Raw genomic sequence first — 27,745 nt, 5'->3', positions numbered from 1 at the left:
AAATGATTCACGCAGAAATAACATGGAACAGCTACTTTTATGAATAACAAGTTTTGAATTCAGAGCAGCTCCAGTAAAACATGGCCATCGTGTGGCGGTATACGGCACTGGAGCATTTCTTCTCCAGTGCCAGTTCATGCAAAGCAGCTGCGCAACACCAACTCAGACACGTTCTTCCCCACGGGCTGTTTATTTTTTTTCATTTCCACATCGTAACCGATCAAACGAGAGCACAGAGGATCACCTCGGCACCAAACAACATCTCGAGTCGAGTCAAACCGGCGCAAATGAAAACTGTTAAGTACAAGTCCTTTCAACCAAAAAAATTTAAAAAAAAAAGGCACTACCTGTACTGAAATACCCAGCGGGGGGGTTTTCCCCCTGTCTGGTCGACAAAGGGGTTCTTGCGGATTCTGGTGACGGGGCGGGAGGAGAGCGGGTGTGAGTTCCCGCTGAGCTTTTTTGCCTTTTATAGCGAAGTGAGGGCCTTCCTGCTCCCGGCCCGGGTCATGTGAGACGGGGCAGGAACGTGATGTGGAAAAGTCACGGCTCGCCTCCTGTGGAGGAGGCCGGCGGCAGCGGGCGATGCGGCCGCGCTCTGCTGTTATCCCCCTGATACAGTGTGTGCTGTAGCTGGCCTGGATTAGACTGAATTATAAAAGATTAAGTAATCGAAAAAAAAAAAGCGAGTTTGAATACATTTGTACATTCTACGCCGGCTCTGAAATCCACTTTCCAACAAATACAATACATCACATTCACCTACAATCAGCGTCGAGGACCATCGAGGGAATAGACATAGGAGCCCTATGTCTATTTCGTATACAAACACGGCACCTTTGTCATTCAAGTTTAAATAGATAAAAAACGGTGTTGAACTTGTGTTATTTAAGTTAACGTATCAGTTACAGTCAAACACGGTTAGCAAAATGGTGAATAAAAACAGGCCTTACAGCATGACCTACTTGATACACGAAAAAACAAAACCCTGTAAACAGTCAGAATAAACATTTCAGGCGTTCCCTTACAGTACTGCGTATCATTCAATATATTACTCTTTAAAAAGATTTGGCAGGCCTTAAATACGTTAACAATCTTATTGTTAGGAAAAAGAAGAAAAAATTAAAAAATGCACCATCGGGCGGGTTGGTTCCAGAGGACGCGTGACGATTATCTTGAGCGAGTTGCACTTCCGGATTCTTCGTTTGGCAGTTCCGGACATCGCCTCGCTTTTGACGAAAACAAACACGGACGAGTGAGCGGCGCGTGTGCTGACATGCCGCCAAGAGCCCGGTTAAGAGAGGAGAGTTCACGAGAGCGGGGGACGGAACGAAAAAACAATGTGAGGCCTTGTTGCGGACGGTCGAAGTCTTTGTCGGGGTGGAAAGCCGTGAGCCCTCGTTTACTCGGCTTTCTCTTTGCCGCCGCCGTCCTCCGCCCTCGGCGGCTCCGGCTCGTCCAGCAGGGCTTGTTTCCGCTCCCTCTCTTTGATCAGCTGCACTCCGCAGTAGGTCACCAGCAGCACCGACAGGGTGGAGAGCGGGAAACCTGGATCCCGGAAAAAGAAGAAGAAGAAGAAGAGGAAGAAATTCCAGATAAGGGGACAAAACAAATAGCGACAGTATGAGAAGGAAATGCATAACCAAGATATCTCTGTTTTTTTTGGCTTCATACGCCGATATGCCCAACTGTGGCCAACGCTCCACCGGGAGGATTTGTGTTTTGTTGAAGTTGGAGGAGAACAACAAAGATCCGAAAAACCGAATGCCCACATGAGTTTAGACCAGGGGTCTCAAACTCAACCTACCTGGGGCCCGCTGGTGGTAGAGTCCGGGTGAGGCTGGGCCGCATCAAGTATTCGACAAAAAAAGGGTTTCAAGTATTCCAAAAGAAAGTACAACTTATCTATTCTTCTCAATCTTTATTAATTACCATTCAGAACATGAAGGGTTCTTCAGAACACAGGCTTCTCTTGCCTACTCCTTGCTGCCAGAGACCTGGCAGCACAGCACATTTGGCTTGAGGGAGGAAGCAGTCGAGACCCTCAGTACGGCTTGAAGATGCTCATCAGTAAGTTTGGACCTGTACTTTGACTCATTAAAGTTCATGGTGGAGAAGAGCTTTTCACACAGATATGTCCATGTTACTCCACCTGTCTTAATTCTTAACATCAAGTGCATTGTCTCGTGTTTTATATCTTTTAATTTCTTGCTGTTTTTGATTAAATTGTTCTTGGTAAATTTGTTTTCTTTTGCGATCGCACATATCTGTCCTTTTTCCTCCTCTTTATTTCTCTTGTAATAATAATCTATAACTTCTTCTTTATAGTATTCAGGTCCTAATTTGGCTTTTGTTCTTGCCGCCCATCTCATGCTATTTGCTATCCATGTAATTATTTTCCCTTTGGTATTGCAACACTCTGCTGTCTTTATCAGGTCACTGATTACTCTTGTTGAGTCCTCTGTACCTTGCATTGGGTGACAGGATATATTTTGCTTCCACTTGGTGTCACTCCGGCATCGCGTTTCAACCAAGTGACTAACGTTGCTAATGCGCGTTGGCTAACTTGTCAACAAACACCACCGGAAGCTGTCACGAGCCTGAGCTATGGTAGCCCATAAGTGATGAAAAAATATGAAACGCCCAGGGCAACGACTCGGCAACAAGGTGCGTGTGAGAAAAACACGCGGGCCCCGCCAGCACTAAACTTTGATGTCAAGTAGGGGGCCACAGAATATCGCCGCGAGTTTGGGGCCGATGGTTTAGACGCTCGGGGGGGGCCCAAACCCGCAACTTCGATCAGATTTCCGCGAAGAGGTTTCCTACCTTTGAAAATGAGTCTCCTTCCCACCAGTTTGGCAAACTCCAGGCTATTGAGGGAGAGCACGTTGTAGAGGACGATAGCCCAGAAGTTGGCGGCGTTGAACAGACCCCTGATCCGGCGCGACATGGCCTCCCCCATAACGCCCTGGAAAACAGAGATCGGGCATCAAACCGTACCCGGAACGATCAAACATACGGACGTACTTGCAGGGCGCTGCTTACCTCGATGGTGGAGAACGGAGGGATGGAGAAGAACTTTGCCACCCACAGCTCAAAGTTGAGCCCGAAGCAGTTGAAGAAGGACCAGATGTAGACCAGCTCACACGGGCCCAGCCACAGGGTCGTGACGGCAAAGGTGCAGGTGGTCGCGAGGAGCTCCCTGAAGATCTTGTCGTGGTCCCCCCCGATGTAGTCATACACGTACCTTTCCGGGGAGAATTCAAACAGCAGCTCGTCCGGTTTCAGTTGTCAAGGCGGTGTTTGGGGAGCTCGGGCCACCCAGAATAGTGATTCGACAGGTTCCATCGGCACTTCAAAACACTCACCTGCAGAGCCAGTCATTGATACCTCTGTCGAAATGCCTAAAAAAAGGCAAAAAAGGATATCGACGTGACGGAACTTCTTATGGATGGACAATAAAATGAATAAAAAATTCAAGACGGCCAACGGACGCGATCACCTGGAAGCCGAATGTTTTTTTGGGGGGGTTTTTTTGTTAATATGGCGGCCACTTACGTTTCGGCGAAGACATACAGCATGGTGATGCACTTGGGAGGCTGGGGGGGATCCAGGTGGTCGAGCCTCGCCACGGTGTTGATGACGCCGAACATGACCGCCGCCTTCACCCAGTCGTACACCAGGTTGGAGTAGGCCAAGCCAGCTGTGATCGCAACGCACGGAGGAGAGAGAGAGAGAGAGAGAGAGAGAGAGAGAGAGAGAGAGAGAGAGAAGAGAGAGAGAGAGAGGAAGCGTTGAGCGCGGTGCCGCCGTCCGGAGGCGAAGAACACCATGCCGGATACAGAGATGTTTCACTGACCCAGGGGCCAGTCGGAGAGGTGCTTGACCAGCTTCATGTCGTTGGGTATGGTCAGGATGTAGAGGTAGTGGAAGAAGACGTCCACGGCCAGGATCACGCCCAGGTGCAGCAAGGCCCGGGTGGTGATGCTCCACATCTCCCTCTCCTTGCGGCCCAGCTTGGCGGTGTTGGTCTGCGGGGGGAGGGGAGGGGGGTTCATTGTCGGGTTTTTTCGGAAAACGAGCCGGGCACGGGGGGGGGCGCGGGGGGGCTCACCTGGGCGTGGTAGCGGTCGAAAGTCATGATCGGCCCAAAGAAGAAGAAGGGGAGGTAGAAATTGTACTTGAGCAGGTCGCAGAACGTGTAGTTGCCTTCCTTCCTGTCGCAGTTCTCCAAAGCGAAGCTCATGCAGCGCATGATGGTGAACCCACAGCCTCCGTAGAACAGGATGTCTTGCAGGTCAAACGAGCCGGTCACCAGGGACTCCTGGGGGACGTGAATCAGTTATTTAAGCGCTCGGTTCGGTCGGCCTTTTCACGGGCGGTGGCGGGAGTTCACTGGGTTCCCTGAACGAATGTCACTACGACTACGTCACTCTAGATGAGTGGTCGTTCGCCCTCTTCCTGAAGTTGTCGCCCTACATGTCCGCCCGCGGCACGCGTTGCTTGCCTAAATCGCCGTGAAATTGGGATCCCTGTGTGGTGTCGCTTCTCAAGAATTTGGGGGGAATCTTCAGTGAGCGGGTGTCCTTGAATGATCCTTTCCAATGCGAGACAAAAGGCAAAAACATATAAATAGGACCAGGCCCGTGGGGACGGCGTCGATTCCTCTGCGAAAAGTGGTTTTGCGAAGCCCGTGGAGCCCGCACGGCGATTAAGGGCTGCGTAAACACACTCCTCGACCTGCCGGAACCACTTACCTGCCAGGAGTTATAGGGCTCCAGCTTGATGGAAGCCAGGGTGGCCAGGCCGGCCAGGAAGCACATCCACCTCCTCTTGACGAGGGCGACGCTGTAGAGCATGACGCAGTGAGACAGTACGATGGCCATGAAGGTCCAGCCCATGGTGACCAGGACGGCCATCACTCCATACAGACCAAACACCAGGGATCTGTGCTGTGAATCAGGACAGGACACGGCCGTTTCATTCAAACGTTGTCTGATCCATGATCTATGAAGTACAAATAAATGAAGACAAATATATACAGTATGTATATATATATATATATATTTTTTTTGTTTTGTTTTATATATATAAATATATATATATATATATATATATATATATAAAATAAAAAAATATTAATTAAAAAATATATATAAATGCAACAGTATCTATACAACTGTATTTAGTCAACTACCAAGGTATTAATGATTTGGTTAACATAATAACACATATATCATGTGAGTTTTCAATATTGAAATATTACATGTATGAATGTAATTCTCGTTACCTTACATCCATCAATACCAATCTTCATTGCAAGCATGGAACAAAACAAAGAACATGTTTAAAACATATTGCACTGTTTTAAATATGTCAAGATATTCATTTGAGGAAACCGTTAGTGCACGGAGAAATCCAACCGTCCATATTAAACACGCATCAGTTAAGTCATGCATCGAACTGAACATTTGTTAAACAATACAATATCGATCTGTCAGTCTGGCCGTCTGTCCATCCGTCTATCTGTCTGTCTGTCTGTCTGTCTGTCTATATTTATTATTGGTACAGCTTAGCCTTGTTGTTTACATAAATAAGTAATGTAACACGTATACCACAAATAGACAAAACGCATCACCTTGAGTAGGAAAAACAAGCATTAGTTCACAAACACACACATGACTACATATGCAAACACACAAAAAGAAACGCACGCACGCACGCACGCACGCACCCACACACACACACACACACACACACACACACACACACACACCTTCGACGCTATCAGGGAGAATATCTTGGCGAAGATCACGTGGCCGGTGAGAGCAAAGAGTATATGGTTCCGGAATGTGGAAAACCACATCATCCATTCGAAGTCCGCAACGTCCTGCAGAACGAAAAGGGGCATTTTTAAAATACATAGACCTGCACATCCACGAGTGCATCCGTCGCCTGTTGCTTAGAAACCCAATGTCAAGACGCTAAAAACCAAACCCATGATAAAATACGAGGAAAGGCGGGAAACACCGCAGGGGGAACTCGCCATTTTCCTGCCAAAATAATGCCATCCTGGTTTCACGCTCTCTTTGAAGACTCGCCTGTTGATGTTCTCTGGAGAGAGGGAGAGGAAACCCACAGCACAGTCAGCAAAAACACCACCGATGAAGAGCCGTCAACTCCTCACCCACAAATGATCAGCTGTGTGCGAGAAGCTGATCGCAATCACGTGACGCCATTGAGGATGGACGCTGTCGTCCGGTCACTGAGATTTTAACCACAATAACAGATTTAGCGACTGTGAAGTCAGGGGCTACTCCCCTCCCTCTGAGATTTCCACCGTTCCCCTAAATCACTCAAAGACGATTCGACTTCACCGGCTCGTTCCGATTGGGCCAGCGTCTGCAGTGTGTAACTCAGGTGTTCAAAAAAAACCCCCCAAAATAAATATTATGTAACGAGCTTAGCGAAGAGCTTTTAGTTTTTCGCGGCGCGCGTTAATGCCCCGACCGTAAACCCTTAATCTATTCCAGGGGGGATTGCGTCACGGCCGACGATGTTGCGGGGGACGCGCCACGCGACCTGACGTGCGGTTGATTGGGCGTCCCGACGCCACCCGGACTCAACATCGAACTAATGACCATTTTAGAGATAGCGGAACGTGAGGGTTGGTGGAGATCCGCTGTGGCGACCCCTAACGGGGCAGCCGGGAGTGGAGGAAGAACGTGGGGGGGTTGGTGTCGGCGCTCGTCTAATTTCACAAATGTGTCCTCTCTAACTGGAGCGTCAGTCCCTAGGTGTGTGTGACCGTGGTGTCATTCACTGGGATGGAGTGCAGCCAGAAATTATGATAGTGATGATAATTCATCATCAGAATCGAGGGGCGGAGTCCCCAAATCTCGGATACGAAACAACACAGTGTGCGTTGTACGACAGCGACAGCCCGACAGCCGTGACAGACAGTGCCACTCGCAGGATGACGTCATCCAACCGCTCAGTCCCTGCTCTGTGTGTTTGCTCATTTGTTTGCTCAGAGTCAACGCATGGCGTCGATCCGAGCCGCTCTTCACACCGCCGGGACACGACGGGCGATGCCGTCGCCCGGATCGCAGCAGCCGATCCTCGTCCCCGGGCGCATTCCGCCTCGCCACAGAAATACCTCCTCCCTCGCCGGGGGAAATGTCAGACGCTAATGGAACCGCCGCCGTTTCCGACCTCCTTTTACCGGGAGGACGCAGGAGTTACGACAGGAGGCGCCTTTTCATCTCGTGCAAGGATTTGGAATTTTAGACAATTAAGTAGGCGGCAGCCTTTGGTGTCATACTGGGGTCGCAGCACGCGGACATGTGTCGGGATTTCCCCGTGCCCTCGTCTGCATCAAACTCACCACCCGAGGCGTCCGCGATCCAGCTGCCCGCCCAGATCAAGGCGGTGGCGACCACGGCTGTGTAGAGGTACAGCTCATACTTGGGGAGAGCGGCCTTGACCCCCATCCTGACCCTCTAGTCCTGGGCCCTGGAGAGACCTGGAGGGAGAACAATCGGGGGTTATGGACGCACACGATCTTTCGTCGCACCGTCGTGACACGTCGCGGGGGCGGCCGCTAGTTTTTTGGGAGCGCGTTGACGTGTCGTTCCTCCGCTGGGCGGGGGGGCTGGGAAGGGGGTGTTGACTTTAATAGGACTGCGCCGGAATCGGCACCGTCAGCTGTGCAACCCAACCTCTCCACCCTATTTTAGGAGCTCCACGCAGCAGGGCAGCTGCAGGGCCATGCGATATGAGATCAACACTCGCTGCATGGGGACTGCGGGAATTAGCACCACCGTCGTGACCCTGCGGGTGGACTTCTGGGCGTTTAAACATTGTGAACCAGCGCGATGGGAAAATAATTGTTCGCTTGTTTGGATTTGACAAACAAAATAGTTGACTTTATTCTATCCCGTTCTACTAGTGGGGCCCTCATTTGAAGTTGGCGAAGTTGAGGAAGTTGGAGGAGCTGAGGCTGGTGCCCTGTCCTGCATACAAATTAAATGTTAATGTCCCTGTGCTTGGTCCCAAACCACACACTTTATGAAGCTGAGCCATTGCTGCTGCCTGTATGGCTGCGGCTCTAGTCTCCGGCGTTCGTTTTGGAAACCTACACCGACGCATAAGAAGAAGTTCTGCGGTTTTACTAACCTTGTGTCCTCGTGTCCTGCAGGATAAGGAGGCGGCAGGGGCTGGCGCAGCGGGCGGCACAGGGGCTGGTGCGGCAGCAGCTTCTAATTCCTCCGCACTCCACCGTATGGGTCCTGCCCTGAAGCAGACTGTTATCAGCTGCCCCAGCCGGGGGGAGACACTGGGAGGGGTGTGTGTGTGTGCTGGTGGATATATTTATCCTGCGGAACCGAGGGGAGGTCCGGTGGAGGTGCATCACACTGTGGATGTCGGTACCGACACCGGAGGCGCGGTGGAACGAGCGCCCTCGCTTATATGAACCGTCCATCATTTTTTAAGGTTCATTCACAGTCTGCGCGACGCTCCCGGGCGGCCGCCCGTGTGGGATGCGCTGCGTCGAACCGCCTCTTCGATCTATACGAGAGGTTCCCAAACGGGGATCCGCGGCCCCTCTTGGGGTCCTCAAGATTTGCAGCAAAATGATTGTGTGTATATGTATATATATACATATAAAATATTAAAATTGTATAAAAATAATATATATAAATATATATTAAAAGTTATATATGTTTTGATTATATACATAATAATAAATGTATATATATATATACACATATAAAAAATTAAAATTGTATATAAATAATATATATAAATATATATTAAAAGTTATATATGTTTTGATTATATACATAATAATATATATATATAATATATATATATATTTACATATATACATGTAAATGTATATTTTTAGAATGTTATATATATAAATACAATTTATATATATTTATATATATAAAATATATAAATAATATATATAAATATATATATATATATATTCAAAATACTGTATATATGTTGTGATTATATATATAATAATAAATGTATATATATATATATATATACATATATACATATAAACATGTACATGTATATTTTTGGAATTAAATATATATATATATATATATATATATATATATATATATAAATATATATATATATATATAAAGACACGCACACACACACAGACACGCACAGACACACACGCACACACACACACACACACACACACACACACACACACACACACACACACACACACACACACACACACACACACATATAAATAATTAATTTAAAAAAAATCATTTCAGGCATTTAGACAAATTGGTTTGTCAAAGACAACAAAATGGTATAATGGTCATTACAGCATCAGATATCCAGCTGTTATCATGTGTTATTGGGTTGAAATGTGGAGTAAATTATAAACATTATATTTAAGGAAATATCACACGAATCAGATGGAAATCAACTAAAAACAAACGTAAAACCTATATCTAACAACAAGTGCTACAAATAAGTACAAATTAGAACATTTATTTGGACAACACCTTTCACACGCAGATGTTTAACACTTATAGACGGCAACCATAATATTTATACTATTAATAACAAAAAGGAAGAACAAAATGCATTTCACAATAGCAGCGTGACTTTTTGACTCCAAAGCAAACCCGGCGGTGTCATTTTCTTTCAGTGTTCTCTCATTTGACCACTAGATGGCGCCCCGTCCTCCCTGTCAGCCCAGCGGGAGAAGAGCAAAACCACCTTTGAGTGGGGATTTGATATTTTATACTTTATGATGAACGACAAACAAAGATATTTGTGTGTTTTACTCACAAAGTATTCAGTTCTATAAACCAGCGACCGTTCAACGCAAAAATAAGATAAATAATACAAATAAACACAGGGCTGTGATAAGCTGCAATATAAACAATAAATAACATATGAATAAAGACCACAAAATAATATTAATACTAATACTAATACAACTACTACTACTACTACTACTACTACTAATAATAATAATAATAATAATAATAATAATAATAATAACAACAATAACAATAATAATAATAATAACAACAACAACAACAACAACAACAACAACAACAATAATAATAATAATAATAATAATAATTATAATAATAACAATAGTAATAATAACAATAACAATAACAACAATAACAATAATAACAATAATAATAACAATAATAATAATAATAATAATAATAATAATAATAATAAAGCCGGAGCCCCTCCCACACGCCACACCGCCGCCCCCGCTCAACAGCTCGGAAGGGACACACCGTGGAGCCTCCATGTTGCGCAGGGCAGGCAGCAGGACCCGTGGATGTGACCGATCCGGCTGAAGAAAAGTGTCTCGTTTACCCCCGGACGCCGCCCGTCTCCCCGTTAGTTCGCACCCCGACCCGGACCACGGCCTCCTCGGGTGTTTCCAGCGCTGGTCGCGTTTTGACGGATCCGAGCCTCGCGCGGCTAGCTAGCTAACCAGCTAACCACAACTTAGTTGGACCGTGGACAACCGAGTGACTTGGTTACGTTTTGTTTTTTTTGTTTGTTTTTGTTTGTTTGTTTGTTTGTTTGTTTTTTGACGGGCCGTTGGTATTTTGTTCCGAAGCCCTAAATGACAGCCCCGAACCGGCCTCCATCCGCCACCGTGCTGCGCCGGCTTGTCGCCGCTGCCACAACCCCGCGCCTCGGACGTTAGCTAGCCTGGCTAGCGTTAGATTGTCAGCGAAGCGGTCTCGGCTAGCGGGATACAACATTCAGAAGGAAAAAGGAACGCGACTCATCCGTCTAAATGGACCACATGTCTATCATAACGCAAGTCTCCAACCCCAAAGAGGAGGAAATCATATCGTTCAACCAGGAGAAAGGTAAACACCAGTCTAATAATGATCCTGTTAATGATGCTTGGCTAGCACCAGCTAAGTGGCCAGCTAGCATTCAGCTAGCGCTCGCTAACTGCTGATGACACTGGTTGCCGTTTAGGATGGTCATAATAATTATTAATAGTAATAATGATAATAATCATAATACATTTGATTTATAATGCACCTTTTGTCCATGAAAAGCAGCTCAAAGTGCTTCTCATGAAAGCTAACGCAATAAGGGAATAAAAGAAGAACTAACATTCACTGTGCAGTGAATAAGGTAGTATATCATAAATAGTAAAGTATTATTTATAAAGTACTAAGTCATAAGAAAGTACTTTTTGAAGTGTGAAAGGTGTATTGAAAGTGCCTCAAATTCAACAGACGACAGCGACACAGAGTTTAAAACACTTAAATTCATGAACAGGGGCACGATGATCTAAATGAAAGAATTTGTTAAAAAATATATATACATTTAGAATCCGTTTTTCTGTTGAATAGCCTTCACAAATTCGTCTTCTAAATGGCCGTAACCGTTGCACCCTGAGCGTGGATCGTCCAAAAAGCAGTTATTTTGACAAATGACTTTCCATCTGTGGAATGCTGCCTGTGTGGTTGTGTGTGTGTGGGCAGCCACGAGGGTGTGTTTGAATTGGATAAACCAGTGCACGCCCGTTGAAAATATCACACCTTTTAACGGTGCCATTTAGCCCCGAATGCCACAGATTCAGACCCTGCGTCCCGCCCTGCTGCTGCACAGAGCTGAGCGGCTCGCTGTTCGCTTGTCTGTTAATCTGAAGCACGCCCGCCAAGTGGGGAGCGGATCGGGTGGACGGTTGTCGAGATAATCGAAGGATGGACAGACAGACGGACAGGCAGGCAGACCTTCCGTTTATCGTTAGATTCGATAGTTAGATGTGACGTCTGTGACTCTGCCAAAATCTTTCACTTTCTACGTCCAGCGAAGATGGAGGATCCTTTCAGTTTCTCGTGTCAGTCGTCAGCTCAACCTCCAGTTGGTTGACGTGGTTTCTTAGAAAAACATGTTTTCCTGACGCTGAAGTTCATTTTGGAACTTTGTTCAATACACACGGTGTCTGTAGCTCCTTATGGAAATTGAAATGTATAGTCCTACATTTGAATTTATTTCTTAATTTCAACATAAACATTTTGTCCTTTATTTATCCTCATACTTATTGTACTCTTTTTTTAATTTTTATTTAATTTTTTTAGTAATGGTTATTCTGGTAATCAAATTAATAACCTTGCTCTGACCTAAAGCAAATGGCTCATCTAGTTCTTACATGAACCCGTATCTGACCTCTGACCCCTGCCAAATATATATATATATATATATATATATATATATATATATATATATATATATTAGTCCTTACCTTTATATCTGCAATACTTGATTGAATAAGAGAGATGAATTGTCCAAGAACCAATCTTAAAAAATGTCTTAAAGTATTAAATGGAACTTTCTGACCGGCAAAGTGTAAAGGGTCTTTCTCGACTCATCACTTTGCAGCTTTATTTCTCTTTATTTCCCAAAAGGCGTCAGATTTGATGTCCTCCGAACCTGCGCGTATTGGCGGCACGTCCCAACCTTCACGTTTTAGACCTGTCAGTAACGTGAGGAGCTCGGTCCTTTCACCCGAATTAAAAGCTCCACCCCGAGGGGAAACAAGGTGTCGTTTGCATCGACTGCTTATGGACCCTGCGTGACATGAACCAATATGGCTGCCGTATGAGAGCTTCACTTTGGTCACACTGGTTCATGTTGAGACGTTGCGTGTTTTTGGTTGTGCTTTTATTTTTGTTATTCAAAAGTTGCTGACATGTGGCTTGAAATACATAACTAATGCGTTCTGTATGTAACTTTTTTCAAAGATTTTAGTTGGTACAATTGTAGTTATATCTTTCAATGTCGTGCTCAACACGGCGTGTGTGTCATGTGTAGTAAATGGTCAAAATTAAGGTAAAGTTAATTTCCTTTTGTTGTATGTGTGTGTGTGTGTAATATTTTTTTTAATCTCAATTCCACTTCAGTTAACTGTACTTTAAGTCAGAAAGCCTAAATATACACTTCCCAGGTCCCACTTGAGTCCAGTGTCACACGTTTAATGGGCTTGATGTATTCAAATTTTAAGTTCCGTGCATGTTTACTATCAATCGGGATTTATTTGCAGACAAAATCGCAAGCCAACCCCCGGCTGCCAGGGTTTAATTGCTTATAAATCAGGAGTGGATCCAGTGCTTGCATGTCGTCACTGGATAGCACAAAGGTCCGGTCCTCGAGAGTGTCCGTTTACCGTATTCCCCCAGCTGTTTACTTACGAGTCGCCTTTAACTTCCTCTACGACTTCAATAGAAATTAGAAATTGGATCTTTTCCCATGAGTTCAGAAGCTACTTTGTAGTTGAGGATGTTGTGGTTCAAATGAAGTGTCTATTAACTGTGCTCTTGGCTGTAACCCCCGGTTAACTTCTTGGCCCGGCTCCGTCAAAGATGAAAAGGCATACTTGAGAATGCATGTTGACAGTAAAGCCGGTGTGAACTGCAGTAGCAATTATGCTAGCATCGTCCAAAAAGCGCTTGGCATACTGGAGAAATTCACGGAGTGGCACACGCAGATCTGAGTTTTGCAAGTTGGCGCGTGTGTTGGTTTAGCACTTTTTTTTTTTTTTTTTTTAAAGATTGAATTAAGTTGGAGAACATAGACTAGTGTGTAGCACACAGAGCATTGATGCAACTGTTTAGTTCTGAATATCCTCCAATATTCTCCCATGATGTCCTTCCCCTGGTGCCAAAGCAAACATTACCATTATTACACAATTGTGTTGCTCTGTCTACAATCTTCATTTTAATTTATGCTCAACATTTTGCAAACACAACAGTTGGACTGCCAAGTACAGATTCATAGGCATTACAAGTCATGGAAGACTTGTGATATCAAAATGTTTCTGTTGCTTTCATGATTTGTTATGTATTCTCGGTGACACATAGGGTATATGTGCTGTAGTAGCTGTTAGAATCGGTTACTCCAAGTTGTAATATGCAGTTAGTGGATTAGTGGTGGGATAGTTGTTTACTTCTCATACACCGATAAGCCAAAGCACCACTAATAACCACTTATATAGTGTAGCTCCCCCTCGTGCCACCAAAACAGCTGTGACCCGTGGAGGATGGACTCCACAAGACCTCTGAAGGTGTCCTGTGGTATCTGGCACCAAGACGTGAGCAGCAGATCCTTTAAGTCCTGGAAGTTGTGAGATGGGGCCCCCATGGATCGGGCTTGTTGTTCCAGCACATCCCACAGATGCTCCATCGGATCGGACCCTAACCCCAACCATCCACATGACGTAAAAGAAAACATGATTCATCAGACCAGGACGCCTTCTTCCATTGCTCCATGGTCCAGTTCTTATGCTCACATGTCCATTGTAGGCGCTTTCAGCGGAGGACAGGGGTCAGCATGGACACTCTGACTGGTCTGCAGCTACACAGCTCCATACGCAGCAAGCTGTGATGCACTGTGTGTTCTGACACCCTTTCTATCATAGGAGCATTAACTTTTTCACCAATTTGTGCTACAGTAGCTCTTCTGTGGGATCGGACCAAAATCTGACTGGAAGTAGTAACCCAGTGCCGTGTACCTCCTTAATTTACGGAATTCAATCCAGTTGTAATGCACAAACTGTATGAGTCGATAACATATTCCATGTTTGTTTCCTCACACATTGAGTTTGCTTGTAGCTCCACAGCAACGGATCTGAATCGTGTCCGTTTTTCTTTTAGTCCCAAAAGTTTAAAAAGTTGATGAAATGTCTCTGAAGGACATGCAGTGTTTAATCGGTTTGAATTGAACCGTGTTGTTTGAACTTCCACATGGAGTGATTTCCTTCAACAGAGAAACCGTGAGACAGAACTCTGTGGACTACAGTCAGTAGACGGACACTGTCTCATTTTTAGGATAAAATCATAACACGCAACAAGTGTATCAGCTTGTGGTAGTAATTCTGTGTCATCAGGACTCTGAAAACTCACGTCATCACGTCAGCCGATCCTGCGTTCAAAGGAAACTCTGAAATTGTAACTTGTTTTAGACGTAATGCTAATGTAAAGACGAGCGACAGCACAAACTGATGCTATGTTCCATGGCAATAAGACACATTCCTTGTGGATAATGGACACCGTGTATTGCTGCCTGCAGCTATATTTATTATTATTATTATTATTATTGTTATTACCTATTTCAACCAAGCAATTCTATTTCTATTACATTCACAGTTGCCATACCTTGATTCCACAGTTGCCACCATAAATTTGTTTTCCATATCCTGTCCCTCAGATTTTAGCACTAAAAGTTCCAAAATTTTAAACGCTTGTTAAAAAGGCACTTGGCAAAGAGTGGAAATTTCCAGGCTGGCACACCCACTCAGCATGAAATTAAAAAAAACCTATTTCTTCACACCCTTTCTGCCTCTCTGCGACGGAACAGCTACAGTTTATTCAACTTTTTACCTGAACAATTATCTCCATCTTCAATCACCAGCCCTGTGTCGGTGGGACTCTGCTTCATCATTGACTGCCACTGTGTCACTATTGCCCGACATTCAATTACGAACTGCACCTGTATTTCCCCGCTGGAGAAGAATTGAGGGGTAAAGCAGGAGGTGAGATTGGCTGGAGGTGGCCTTTAACGGTGCCAGGCGGCTGACTAAATATAGCGCCATGCCGCTCTTCTGGCTGGGACACTGTTGACCTCATGGCTGAGGATAACCATCTGCAAAATGACGGCTGTCATCCTAATTGTTGTAGACTCAGTTAAAAGTAATATTTGTCTATTCTTCACAGGGAGATTATTAAGCCTGTGAACTTGGAAGGGTCTTGGTCTGGATATTTATTTTATTCAGGACTTAAAAGGGAGAGGGTGTGGGGGGTGGGGGGTTGTGTTCTGCTATTTAAAGCAGCTACTCTTACTCACTGAGCGATTGGCATGAGCCTTCATTTAGCTCGTGAGTTGAATGAGCACCTCAAGAGTTCTCCACGAATCGTTCTGACCAAGTGGACCAAGTGCATCCTCTGTAGTAGAACCTCGGATCCTTTCTGAAAGCTTCGTTTTTTTTTTTGTTTTTGGTTTTTTTTTTGAGTGAAATGCAGTGAGACCTGCATTTTTTTTTTTTTTAATGACTCACTGTAATTAAAAAGTCAGCTTTCATGATGTTTTCCTTAAGAGGTGTGTGTGTGTAATACTTTGCAGTAATGTGATCCGTTTGTGGGGAAAAATAATTTCTGTTGCGCAAACACCATTCCCAGCAATGCTTACAGAAAGTACCCAACCTCTAAGATTTACACTATCATCCGAAGGAAAATAAAAAGTGATATTTCCTGCATAAAAGAGAAGTTCAGTGACATTTGTCGACCATCTAGTTTGCAATAACAGCTTGGCCCTCATTCACTTAGATGGGAATGGAGCGGTTAAAAATTGTTCTGGAAGCAGCCATCGGAGGGTTTCAGACATCTTTTCCCACTGCTTTTCGGTCACGCTCTTACCTCCTCAATCGTTACATCACACACAGATAGTACCTGTGCAAGGCAAGAACTGTTTGTGTCAGTTTCGCTCACCACGCACAACCCAAGTGGTCTGTTAAGGGACCTCCGTCACAGAGACACAGAAGACGGGGGCTGTAGACACATGTTTATTATAGAGAGTGGGCCAGTTGGAATAATCCCAGGAGCAGATAGACGTGTGTCACGACAGGGGCTCCTCTCCTGAGTAAGTGTGGGGATGGGGGATTTACGTGCTGCTCGGTAGACCAGCCAACGAGCAACAGATATGCAGGCACTACGATCCTGGATCCACCAATTACCTGGATCCAGGTCAGGCATTGCCGCTCAAACCACACCATCGCCTACACCACACTGTTTAATCGAGTGACGCCGTGCATTCCCTTCGCAGTGGGAGCGCTCGCGGTGCACAGGAGCGGTGAAGCCTCCTGCTGTGCTGGACTTTCCCTCAGCCGAATCTCTGCAAGAGACAACCTTGTGTGTCAGAGAAGGAGTGAATCATAGCGCTAACACAGGCGCGCAATTACACTATGTGTCAGCAACCACAAACTCACCCATGAATCTGGGCCACGAGAACGAGGAGGCAGCTGTGGAAATGCTGGAATAACACAATCCACTCACACGCATGTTGTAGTAGTGTGTTGTGTTGTGTGTCTGCTACAGCCTGGTTCTGTGACTAATGCGCTGTAGATTACCCTACTAATGAAAACAACACAAGAGGACGTATGTCTTGTTGCTGTTTTTGTCATCTTTTCTCATCATCCAAAGCCTTTAACGGTTTAATGTGGGTAGTTATGTAACGTCTGCAAATAAACTCATAATTCCAACTTTTGTTGTTTTTCAAACAAGAGCTAAGCAATCGACTTCCACTTGGACTGGGCGATATATATTTTTTATAATATTGTTATCTTGATATAAGACTAGATAATGACTGGGCTTTTGGTTATCGAAACATTGTGATAAAGTCAAAAAGTCTCTAAACCCGGAAGTTTCATGCTTCATACACTATCTGTTCTAATAAACACATTTACCTCCTTGGTCATAATATCCACATTGCTAGTGATTGTTTCTCGAATATTTATTTTGTCTAAATATCTTACGAAAGCATCCATTGTCACCCTCAAAATATTGTGATGGTTGATTTTGCCAATATCGCCCCAGCCCGCAACACTCACTTTTCACTCCCAAACAGATTTTATCACATCCACGAACATCCCTTCTATTGCTGTGTGCGATTTTTTTATCATATAATGTGTCTGGAAATAGTCTGTCAGGGTTTTCATGGCCTTTGAGTTAGAATTTATACAACAGCTGGGTGAGTCATGGAAAACAGACTGTCCTAGTTTTACTGTAATACAGAGTGAAAATGACAATTATGTCTGTTTTAAATCAAAGGAAATAGTTTGGAGCATATGGGCTGTATTTAGACATGCACCAAGAATATGTAGTTGTAAACATGGTCAGCTTGTAGTCTTTCCCAATTTGGTATTGATTTTAGGCCACTTGGCCCAGCAGTAGTGAATACAAGGTGCAGATTCTGCCTCCCTCTACACAATTTAGTGGTTGCATTTGTTTTTGTATTTCAGTGGCTGTGTAAATACATGCAGCATAAAGTATCAGTTAGGTACTCCAACTGACGCAACTTTGGTTCAGAAGTGTGAAAGGCGGTATTGATGCCTCCTAATTGATTGATTGATCCCTTCTGTTTTATTAGGTGCAGCAGCGCTTTGCACTGGCAAACCATGTGATCGTGAATTTGTATGTTTGGATTATTTCCACTACTCATTCTGGCCGGGGGACGGGGGGGGTATTTTCACAATGCTTTTGGGTTTTAAGGGTTTTCAAAATCTTTATTCATCATGTTCATATGAACATTTCCATGTTCTGTCCTTATTTTGGACTCACCCATTCATTGCTGTCAAACATGCGCAACGTTGCATCGCCATGTAAATTTTTCTCCTGCGGAAGTGTTTTGTGGTATCTGGAATTTCCTATCCTTCCTGTTGTATTCCCCTCCCCTCCCCTGCACTTGCAGTCCGCCCCCTCATTTTGTGTCAAACAGCAAAAAAGCAGCCATAGACCACTTTTCTGTACTGAGTTAGTGTTTCACACTGTAGTTTAGCAAAGCCTACAATTGATTTAATCAGTACCACCGATGAATGAATTCACCTTGTTCTTTTACATTAGGGTAAAAAAATGGGACCATATTAGACGTGAATACGTAATGCTCCTTGTTGATGGAATGTACTGTGACCTTGGATTAAAGAGGCTTGTGCCGCTGATTAGATAGAAATACCTAGCAGTGAATGTCCCAGAGAGAGGGCAGGAATAAAACTGACTTGAAGCTTATTATAGGAGAGAAGTAGTAAGAAGACACAATGCACCCACCACATGACATTACTTTGTTGCAGTGACAAATGTTTGTGCTGCTTTAGTATTATTCATTACAGCTGATAAAGTATTTTATGTTTTGTCCTTGTCAAATCAATTATTCCTCCTCAAATTAAACGGATTTTGCCTCATGACCTGCTCTGTGGCTATGTCGTTTTATATCTTGAAGTGTTGGATTGGTAGAATTGGTAAAGGTTTATTGGCTGACTTGTACATTGCTGTTCTTTATGGGGGTTAATTTTATGACGGCCCAAGTACTTTTAATGTCCCCTGAGCGAAGTCTCTTGAAAACAAACGCGCACAGTAGCACACTATTGTGGTGTCTAAAAAAATATTACATAATAAGGTGGGTGTTTGCTCTTTGCTGGTCTGCATTTGGAAGAGGTTGAGCAAGGTGAAGGAATGGAATGGGAGGGGAGGGGAGGGACAGGAATGCTGCCTTGTATAGGCTGCGAGTGCTCCCAGGGCCTCCCACCTCCCCTTCCCTCGTGTGTGTCAGGGCTGCTTCACTCATTCACTCACCTGCCAAATGCAATATAGGACGGTGATGTAGGCAAGCCGTTCGAAATGCAGGCTCCGAGAAAAGTCAGGTGACGGGCACTGTGGTGGGGGTGGGCAGGGCGAGGATGGGGGCGGAGCATGCCCCGTCCAACTTGTCACTATTAATAAAAGCTTGGTGTCTGTTTTCAACCCTTGCTCCGTCAATCAGGGTCGAGCACTCTGTGAACTGTGCGTTATGATCATGATATTAGTCGGCTGCGGGGTTATCGTCTCATACTAGCCTTCATCAGGCCCAGTCAACACAGCACCAATGCGATTGTCGTTTGATTAGATTTGTAAGGCGCGACGCTATCTGTGTGATTAAATCCAGCCTGTGCTGGTTTCGCTGCATTATAAGAACTCCGTTTGAGGAAACTCCTTTTTTTTTGCCCCGAGTATTCCCCGCAGGTCTGAAAGAAAACGGTCATTCAAACATGAAATATATTTTGAACATTTTGACTGTAGGAGACTTTCCAAAGACAAAAACTCTTTGATGCAAAACTTTGCACGAAATGCAGATATTTCCATATTAATATCCACACTCAAATTTAAAACGGTTGTATTTGAGAAATATGATAATTTTACACTTTTTTCAACATGCATGGTCAAAATGTCAACAGTATGGCCATTTTTAATGTCACCGCAACCTCTGTTGCCTCCAAATTTTATGGTGTAAAAGTTGTGCTGTAAACATTTATTCGATAATCCAACCACTCCCATGTTGTCTCTGACAGTGTCACAGTCGAACAGCAGCTTAAAGAAGCAGCGGAGCCGGAGCATCTTCAGCACGTTCTTCTGCTGCTTCCGCGACTACAATGTGGAACCGCCAGCCAGCAACACCACCAGCAGCTCTCTGCCTCCACCTGTGGAGGAGAATGGAACACCTCCAAAGGTTAGCAATACACACACACACGCACACACACACACACACACACACACACACACACACTAGGGCTGTCAACATTGGCCTCAAATCAGGGGGAAGGGAGGGGAGGGGGGAACTATGCGCTACACATGGTTCCGCTGCAGAACAGCTTCGCGGCTCCGATCAGAGCCAGCTTTTCTCCAAAAATATACAATAAAAACTGTGTTTCCTGCTTTTTTCCCCTGAAGATCGCTTTTAAAAAAAAAATTCCCAACACAGGCCGGTGGCAAATACACATCCGCAGCCGGTGGTTGGGAACCTCTGCACTAGCGGACATTCCAATTCTGCTGGTGATGGCCAGGCGAATTGGGGCCGTGTACCTCGGCTCAAGCTCGCGGATTCATTCTTTAAATCCAGACCCCTGCAAGATGTTAATCTGCCGAATATCTTTGCAGATAAAACAGGTCAATTTATCTGTAATCGCCCTTTGGCGGCCAACTGGTAATGCTCACGATGAAAGCGGTACAGACAAACTCAATCACTTGCACGTACAAAGAGGATGTATGTGGATGTATGCGTGTGACAATTTTCAAAAAAGATACTAAATCCCTGCTGAAACACAGCATATATTTTTTTTATGACTTAATTAAAGTCTTTTTATTTTTTTAATTTCTTTTACAATTTGTGTGTGTGTGTGTGTGTGACAGCCCTAACACACACACTATTCTCCATCACTAAATAGTATTATACAGATAAATGTTATGTTGAAATCCCTAAACCAATTGGATTCCCAGTTGTCTTTTTTAATATAGTTTTGTCGTGTGTGTGTCTGTCTGTGTGACTGTGGTAATATTGTTTTTCATTTATCTGTTGACTCCCTGTGTTTTATACATGTTGTTCTCCCTCCCTCCCAAACCCCTCACCCTGTGTCTGTGTTTTTTTTTTCTCTCTTGTTTTGTAGTGTGACCAGGTCGAGGTCATCCCTGTCCCTAGTGTATGTATTGCCTTTTTTCCCCCCTTTTCTTTTCATTTGCATGCGGCTTAGTGGGCCGTTTGCAGGTACATCCTGTCTTGAGTGCTTAAGACGCCAGTATAGTCACGACGAAACAGAACTTTTTGGGTTAAAAAAAAAAAGTTAATTCAAACAATCTTGACCGTTCATATGTGGAATGTGTACGAGCCACTGGATTGAAAACTTCACCAATTCGCCGACCCCCACCTGTTTGCACCTAATCCATAGTATACTGAGAACGGTGTTCAGTGAAGTTTTTCATGAAGTTCTTTGTTCGTTTGTGTTATACTGCCTACCTTGAACCTCCTGTGTTGTGCTGCCTCAGATCATTTTTAGCCTGGAATATTGGCTGCAAAGTCACGTGCACTCTGGGATCTGCATGAGTAATACCTGGTGCTTTGAATGTCTGTTAAACAAATGATCGCAAAAAAGCAAACATTTAAAGGCTAAAACATGCTTCTAAAATGATACACGCCCAGGGGGGCATGGAGAAGGGCATTCTGGGTAACTATAGCTTGCAGAGGTGTGCTCACCCCGGATATCAAACACTGATTGGTTCAGCAGGGAAGGATAGTGAATAGCGTTTGAGTTCGAAAAACACCTACCACATAACCAACTCATACACTTTAAAATGTGAGGCTCGCACAAAATTTGACACTAGAGAGGACAGGTTCCCAAACCGGGGTCCACACCCCCGTACGGCTTGTTAAAACGAGTTGCATGCAGATAACCGCAAAATGAGATTTGTATATTTTTATTTTACCTGATGATGGGTTTTGTTTTTTTCCGCTCTGAGATAAGCCCCGAATTTGATAACGTATCGGATCTCCTGGTCTAGAGCGGGTTGTAATGTTGTGTATAAGGATGTTGACGCCTATTCAGACGTCTTCACGCGTAGCTCGCACATTTTCGCAGATCGCGGACTGGGAAGCGGGTTTTTTCTTCTTAACCTGTCAAAGCAATTTAGCACCTTGTCCTGCAGCTGTAATAGTAGCGTCGTTTAAAGAAAACATATGTAATATGTAGTATTTAACGACGCTCCCTGTAGGTGGATAGAAATAACTGATCCTGTTACTCACAGACCTTTCAGCCTTGAGTCAACAAAATCACACCCCCAAAAGCAGGCTGTCTGTATCCACCAAAACACAAACGTGGTCTAAATATAGCACCGTACTACAGCGTTGATCACTATCAACAGTCGGATTTTACCAGTGGATTCCAAACTATTTTCTGCTGGTTACTGTTGATATTCGGGTGATTTCCACAAAACGGTGAATGTTTAGCTGCGGGTGCCAAGCCTTTGCATGTTCCCTGTCTGTGAGAATGTGTGAAAATGGTTCCTTTAATCGCCGCAGATTAAGGAGGTGGGGGGGGGAGGGGGAAATTGAGCGGATTAAAGGCGGCATTACATTTCCCGCGTCTGTGTGCAGTCACCGGTGGAGGGTCCAACCGGGCCGGAGGAGATTTCTGTTTTCGGAGAAGGCCTAATATAGAAGCCGGGGCTCCATTAAAGTGTCTTAAACAGCTTTCTACTTGCACCAGCATTATCCATGAGTGATCTTCCATTAACACAGTGATTACCTGCTCCGCTTCGGAGATTAAACTACGCTTTTGGAGTGTATGTCTCGTCTTCATTTCTTGCTCTTACACGTTCTCCTAATCCCGTGATCTCATTTTCTCCCGTGTCCCCATGCATCTGACATTTTCTGCCCCCCCCCTTGCAGCCTCCAGCCAAATACCTCCTATCAGAGATGAACATATCTGACTATGGCAAGAAGTGCGTTGTGATTGACTTGGATGAAACCCTTGTCCACAGCTCCTTCAAGGTAAAAACAACAACAAAATAATTGAGTCTTATTTTCCTGCCCCGTTCAAGCACCACCGCCAGCCGTCTGGTTTACTGGTGAACTTCGTCCTTCTTTAGAAGATCTTAACAAATAACCATAATTTAAGGTGCAAAATGGGCAAAAAAAAAAAAAAAGGGCAAAATCATCATCGCCGTGATGGTGTTGTTATGTGTTCTTTCGCTCGGCAATGGCGATCCCGCGGCGCTCAGAGGACAAGCAACGTGCCGCGTATGGCACGACTCGCCGTTACCATTTTCTTCTTGGTTTAACAAATGTGTTGGGTTTGTTTTTAGACAGCTTTGCCGTGGCATGGCTGAGATGAGGTTGCGGCTGGCGATAGGATTCAGAAAGAAACAATTATCACAGTTATTTGAGTTTATGGTAAAATCATTAGATTGCGCAATCGATAGTACCAAATATTTTTATGTTCCAATATTCAGTGCTGATAACTGTTTCTTCTTCATAAGGTGATGTTTATTGCACTCTAATAGGCTTATACTGTGATAGTGACAAGTATATTGCCAGTTATTTGTAAGACACTCGTCAACTAAAATGTGATGATCATGACGTAGATATTTTCAAAACAGATTCCTTAACATTTTCCAATGGTTTTCTTTACTTATTTTACTTACTTTATGACATATTAAATATCAAAATAAATTTCTTCCTGAATCCCATTTATCCAAAAGAAAATGGGACATTTGCTTTCACTGCACAGACGTTAAGTTTGAATTTGGGAACTTAAGTGATAAACAATTTGAAGTGTCAAAATTTGCTATTTAACTGCCAAAGAATGTTTTCGTGTCGGTATTTGTTGGATACCATAAAAGTGTTGAATTTCGATACCCGGCCCTCCCCCTGTTCCTGCAAAGCCTCAGTGCGGCTCCGCTCTGAGGGCTGCCATCTTGCCGTCTGCTGTGCCAGATTACTAGAAAGGTTGAGCAAGTAAGACGGATAGGAAGGAGGGATTTTGTTGTAGCTGAAAAAAAGACAGATTACTGGTCTGTGTGTGTGTGTGTGTGTGTGTGTGTGTGTGTGTGTGTGTGTGTGTGTGTGTGTGTGTGTGTGTGTGTGTGTGTGTGTGTGTGTGTGTGTGTGTGTGTGTGTGTGTGTGTGTGTGTGTGTCCCCCCTCCTGCCGCCTTGCCAGACTCAATCTGTGTAAATAGTAAAATTTGAGCTGTGCTGACAGGACCTCTGTTGTTCAGATGAAGTACTGCAGTCAAACTCATGCGCCCCTCTGTTTCACCTTCTCCAACAGCCCATCAGCAACGCCGACTTCATAGTTCCGGTGGAGATCGATGGTACAGTTCACCAGGTATGGGGGGAAAAAAAAAAAAAATGAACGAAACAAACCGAAATGAAATGTTCATTGTAAACGCAGGAAGAAGAGCACTGTGGTGAGCCGATCTCCGGCAGACGGGCCCCGACCCTGTTCAAGTAATCCAGGATAGGCTGTGTGTATCCTGGTTGGCCTATTCATGATTACTTGCACTGGGTGGCAGCCACTGGACTCGACAGAGGGGAAAGAGAAAAACGTATTGATGAAGAAATGGGTCTCAAGATCGGAGTTTGAGTAGCATCCATATTGTATGTGAAAACTGATATCGGATCAGATGAGGGCAAGTCCTTACAAGAAAGATGCTGTGGTACAGTGCTGTACTACGCTGGAAAGTTTGAACAATATGGTGAGAAACTTTAAATTATGTCCTGGTCCTGCTATTTTTTGTCAAAGTTACTCAAATTTTGCTCACAAAATAGGGCCAAATTAAGAACATTTGACAAAGTAGGTTTTACCGTAATCGTCAGTGAGACCGGGGAATCATTTCAACTGCGGTTTCTCACCGTACCGTTGGTGCTTTCCAAAACCCACAAGTAGAGGAATCTAAAAATGTGAATTATCAGGAACGCTCGGGGGGCGAGGTGCGCTGACTCGCAAACCGGCTGGAACCAGCTTGACACTTGTGCGGTCCCCAACCATTTGACCGGTTGGATATTTAGGATTTTTCTGACCCTCTAAATAACTCGGCGGCTTATTTTGCGCCTCCCCAGCTGTCTTTTTTCTTATCCTCCGCACATGAATCTTGTGCCGGCCTTGCAGGTGTACGTGCTGAAGCGACCCCACGTGGACGAGTTCCTCCAGAAGATGGGGGAGTTGTTTGAATGTGTGCTCTTCACAGCTAGTCTTGCCAAGGTTTGTCCAGCACTCCTGACACGCGGCCAACACTCGCACCACGTCTCCTTTTTTCGCTGCCTGTAATCTCTCTTGTGTACGTGCTCTGCTAACTTCCACACTTCCTCTGTTTCCGTTACGACTGTCTTTCCGCACATTATCCCATTAGCACATGGGTAAGTTTATTATTGTTGTAGGCAAGAGACATGTCTGGTGTAATTATACCCTGTGCCTGAACCGCCCCCTAAACCCTAAGATTGGTGTCGTTGGGAGTTTGTGTGGTGCGTATAATACCAGCGACGGCCACCGGGTGGAGTAGAGCTGTGGAAGGAGGGGCCGCAAATAGCACCAGCGCCTTTGGGACACTCGTTTCCCATGCTCTGTTGATGCGGCACACCATTGTCATTGGCCTTTTTTTAAATTTTTTTTTATATAAACCTCGTTTAAAAAGCTCAGTCAAATTGAAGGAATCCCTTTTAATCGCAGTACACTTTGATATTATGTGTTATCGTTCCAATCCCGCATACATTTACGACTATTTCCCCGAATTACCAATGTTTTTTATGCAAACAAAACATGACTTTTTCGCAACCGCTTCTCCACTCCTAGACTTGCAACGCTGGGTTAATGCTCATTAACCATGTACAAAATCTAGGGTTAATGTGCAGGGTTGGGGCCTAGGGGGGCGATTGGAGGTGCAGTGGTACTAGGTAGCACACGCAGAGGTATTTTGTAGTACACAGGATTCTTTTGTAGGTAGACACTTGCTTTAGGTTACAGTTGCTGTGATGTAGTCGTAGCTTCCACCTTTAGGCAGCGAACTCTGACCTGCTTTGATTCTCACAAGTACAACAGTATCGTGCTTTTGCTTCTGTAAATTGTTTCACATTCAACTAGATCTAAGTAACGTAAACAAATACCAACTTCAAATGAAAAGTTATTCTATTAAGCAACGCGATCCATGATATTCTGCTTTCTAACAACGCGCCCTCTCCAGTACGCTGACCCCGTGGCGGACCTGCTGGACCAGTGGGGGGTCTTCCGCGCCCGGCTCTTCCGGGAATCCTGCGTGTTCCACAGGGGGAACTACGTCAAAGACCTGGGCAGGCTGGGACGCGAGCTCAGCAACGTCATCATTGTCGACAACTCGCCCGCCTCTTACATTTTCCACCCGGAAAACGCTGTGAGTTCCGAGATGGACCCCCCGTCACTTTAACGGAGTGGGATGGGGCCGGCGTCTGTTGACAGAATCAAACATCACTGTGATATGGTATTGATCGGTGGTATTTCGGGGATGACTATTGGTGCTTTCACAAGATAGTTATGTACACTAAATATTAATTATATGACGATGATCAAAATGTCTGATGATATCTAGTCTTGTATCACAATTTCAGTATTATAACGATGTATTGACCGGCTCTAGGGTGTGATAACTAATGTGTGGGAGAATGTCAGCAGAGATCCATCATGGGGAGGAAAAGAAACGGAAAAATGGATCTCCGTCCATTTTCATATTGTGATGACTCAATGTTTTGTTTGGTCTCCCCGCCCAGGTTCCAGTCCAGTCCTGGTTCGACGACCTGAATGACACGGAGCTCCTGGACCTGCTGCCTTTCTTTGAGGGACTAAGCAACGAGGACGAGGTCTACGGGGTCCTGCAGAACCTGAGAGGCAGGTAGCAGGACCCCCCCCCCCGGTGTTTCTCTCTCTCTCTCTCTCTCTCTCTCTCTCTCTCTCTCTCTCTCTCTCTCTCTCTCTCTCTCTCTCTCTCTCTCTCTCTCTCTCTTCTCTCTCTCTCTCTCTCTCTCTCTCTCTCTCTCTCTCTCTCTCTCTCTCTCTCTCTCTCTCTCTCTCTCTCTCTCTCTCTCTCTCTCTCTCTCTCTCTCTCCTCTCTCTCACATCACCGCATCTCTCAGACTCAGGCAGAATCTCCCAGGCGACGCCCCCCCCATCTCAATGGGGATGGGTGGTGTGGGAGTGGCGGGGGCGTCCAGGAGCATCACTGTGGAAACCTTCTAAGAACCCTTCCAGAAAAAGGCTCCGTGTGCCAGGAGCACTGTGTTTTACAAAGTTACCACCGGACAGCAACAGTGTCCCACGCTAGGGGCAAAAAAAAAAAAAACACGAAGAGGAAAAGGACTCGTGTCTTTATTTTCACACCAAAAGACGGACAGAATTTTACTATTCGGTGAAGTGCTTATTTTAAAACAAACAAAAAAAACAAAAAAAAAAAAAAAAAAGTTGTTTTTTTTTGTCTGAATTTCCTTTTGTGATATAACACAAAAGTCCGAAAAAGGTTTTGTCCTCGTATTGTTGCTATGCAGGCAGTTTCTGGTGGTAGAAAGGACTGTGATTCTCATTTCTTTTCTTACTGAATGAAGTGCCTTGTGTGAATGTTTTTATCGGGGAGTATTTTGTACATGGCATATTTCCAGAGTACTTTT

General features: G+C 44.7%; 2 protein-coding genes across 2 annotated transcripts; one reads left to right on the top strand and one right to left on the bottom strand.

The window, feature by feature from the left end:
• Positions 1 to 40: 40 nt before the first annotated feature.
• hhatla (hedgehog acyltransferase like, a) lies at positions 41 to 8,327 on the bottom strand. Its single transcript, XM_080010978.1, has 12 exons — positions 8,179 to 8,327; positions 7,388 to 7,525; positions 6,047 to 6,114; positions 5,777 to 5,890; positions 4,758 to 4,952; positions 4,115 to 4,324; positions 3,860 to 4,031; positions 3,559 to 3,703; positions 3,369 to 3,404; positions 3,046 to 3,247; positions 2,827 to 2,968; positions 41 to 1,548 (listed from the first exon to the last, which is right to left on the bottom strand). Exons 2-12 carry the CDS (start codon positions 7,491 to 7,493, stop codon positions 1,403 to 1,405), a joined length of 1,536 nt encoding a protein of 511 aa, XP_079867104.1. The 5' UTR covers positions 7,494 to 7,525; positions 8,179 to 8,327; the 3' UTR covers positions 41 to 1,402.
• Positions 8,328 to 10,342: 2,015 nt separating this feature from the next.
• On the top strand, positions 10,343 to 27,003 carry LOC307238119 (CTD small phosphatase-like protein). Its single transcript, XM_080010987.1, has 8 exons — positions 10,343 to 10,898; positions 20,138 to 20,295; positions 21,230 to 21,262; positions 23,005 to 23,106; positions 24,387 to 24,443; positions 25,227 to 25,319; positions 26,296 to 26,481; positions 26,855 to 27,003. Exons 1-8 carry the CDS (start codon positions 10,823 to 10,825, stop codon positions 26,978 to 26,980), a joined length of 831 nt encoding a protein of 276 aa, XP_079867113.1. The 5' UTR covers positions 10,343 to 10,822; the 3' UTR covers positions 26,981 to 27,003.
• Positions 27,004 to 27,745: the final 742 nt, after the last annotated feature.

The sequence above is a fragment of the Zeus faber genome (genome assembly GCF_960531495.2).
Source record: "Zeus faber genome assembly, chromosome: 12".
NCBI classification, from domain to species: domain Eukaryota; kingdom Metazoa; phylum Chordata; class Actinopteri; order Zeiformes; family Zeidae; genus Zeus; species Zeus faber.
Note: the sequence above shows the minus strand (reverse complement) of the source record. Positions and strands in the feature narration are given on the sequence as shown.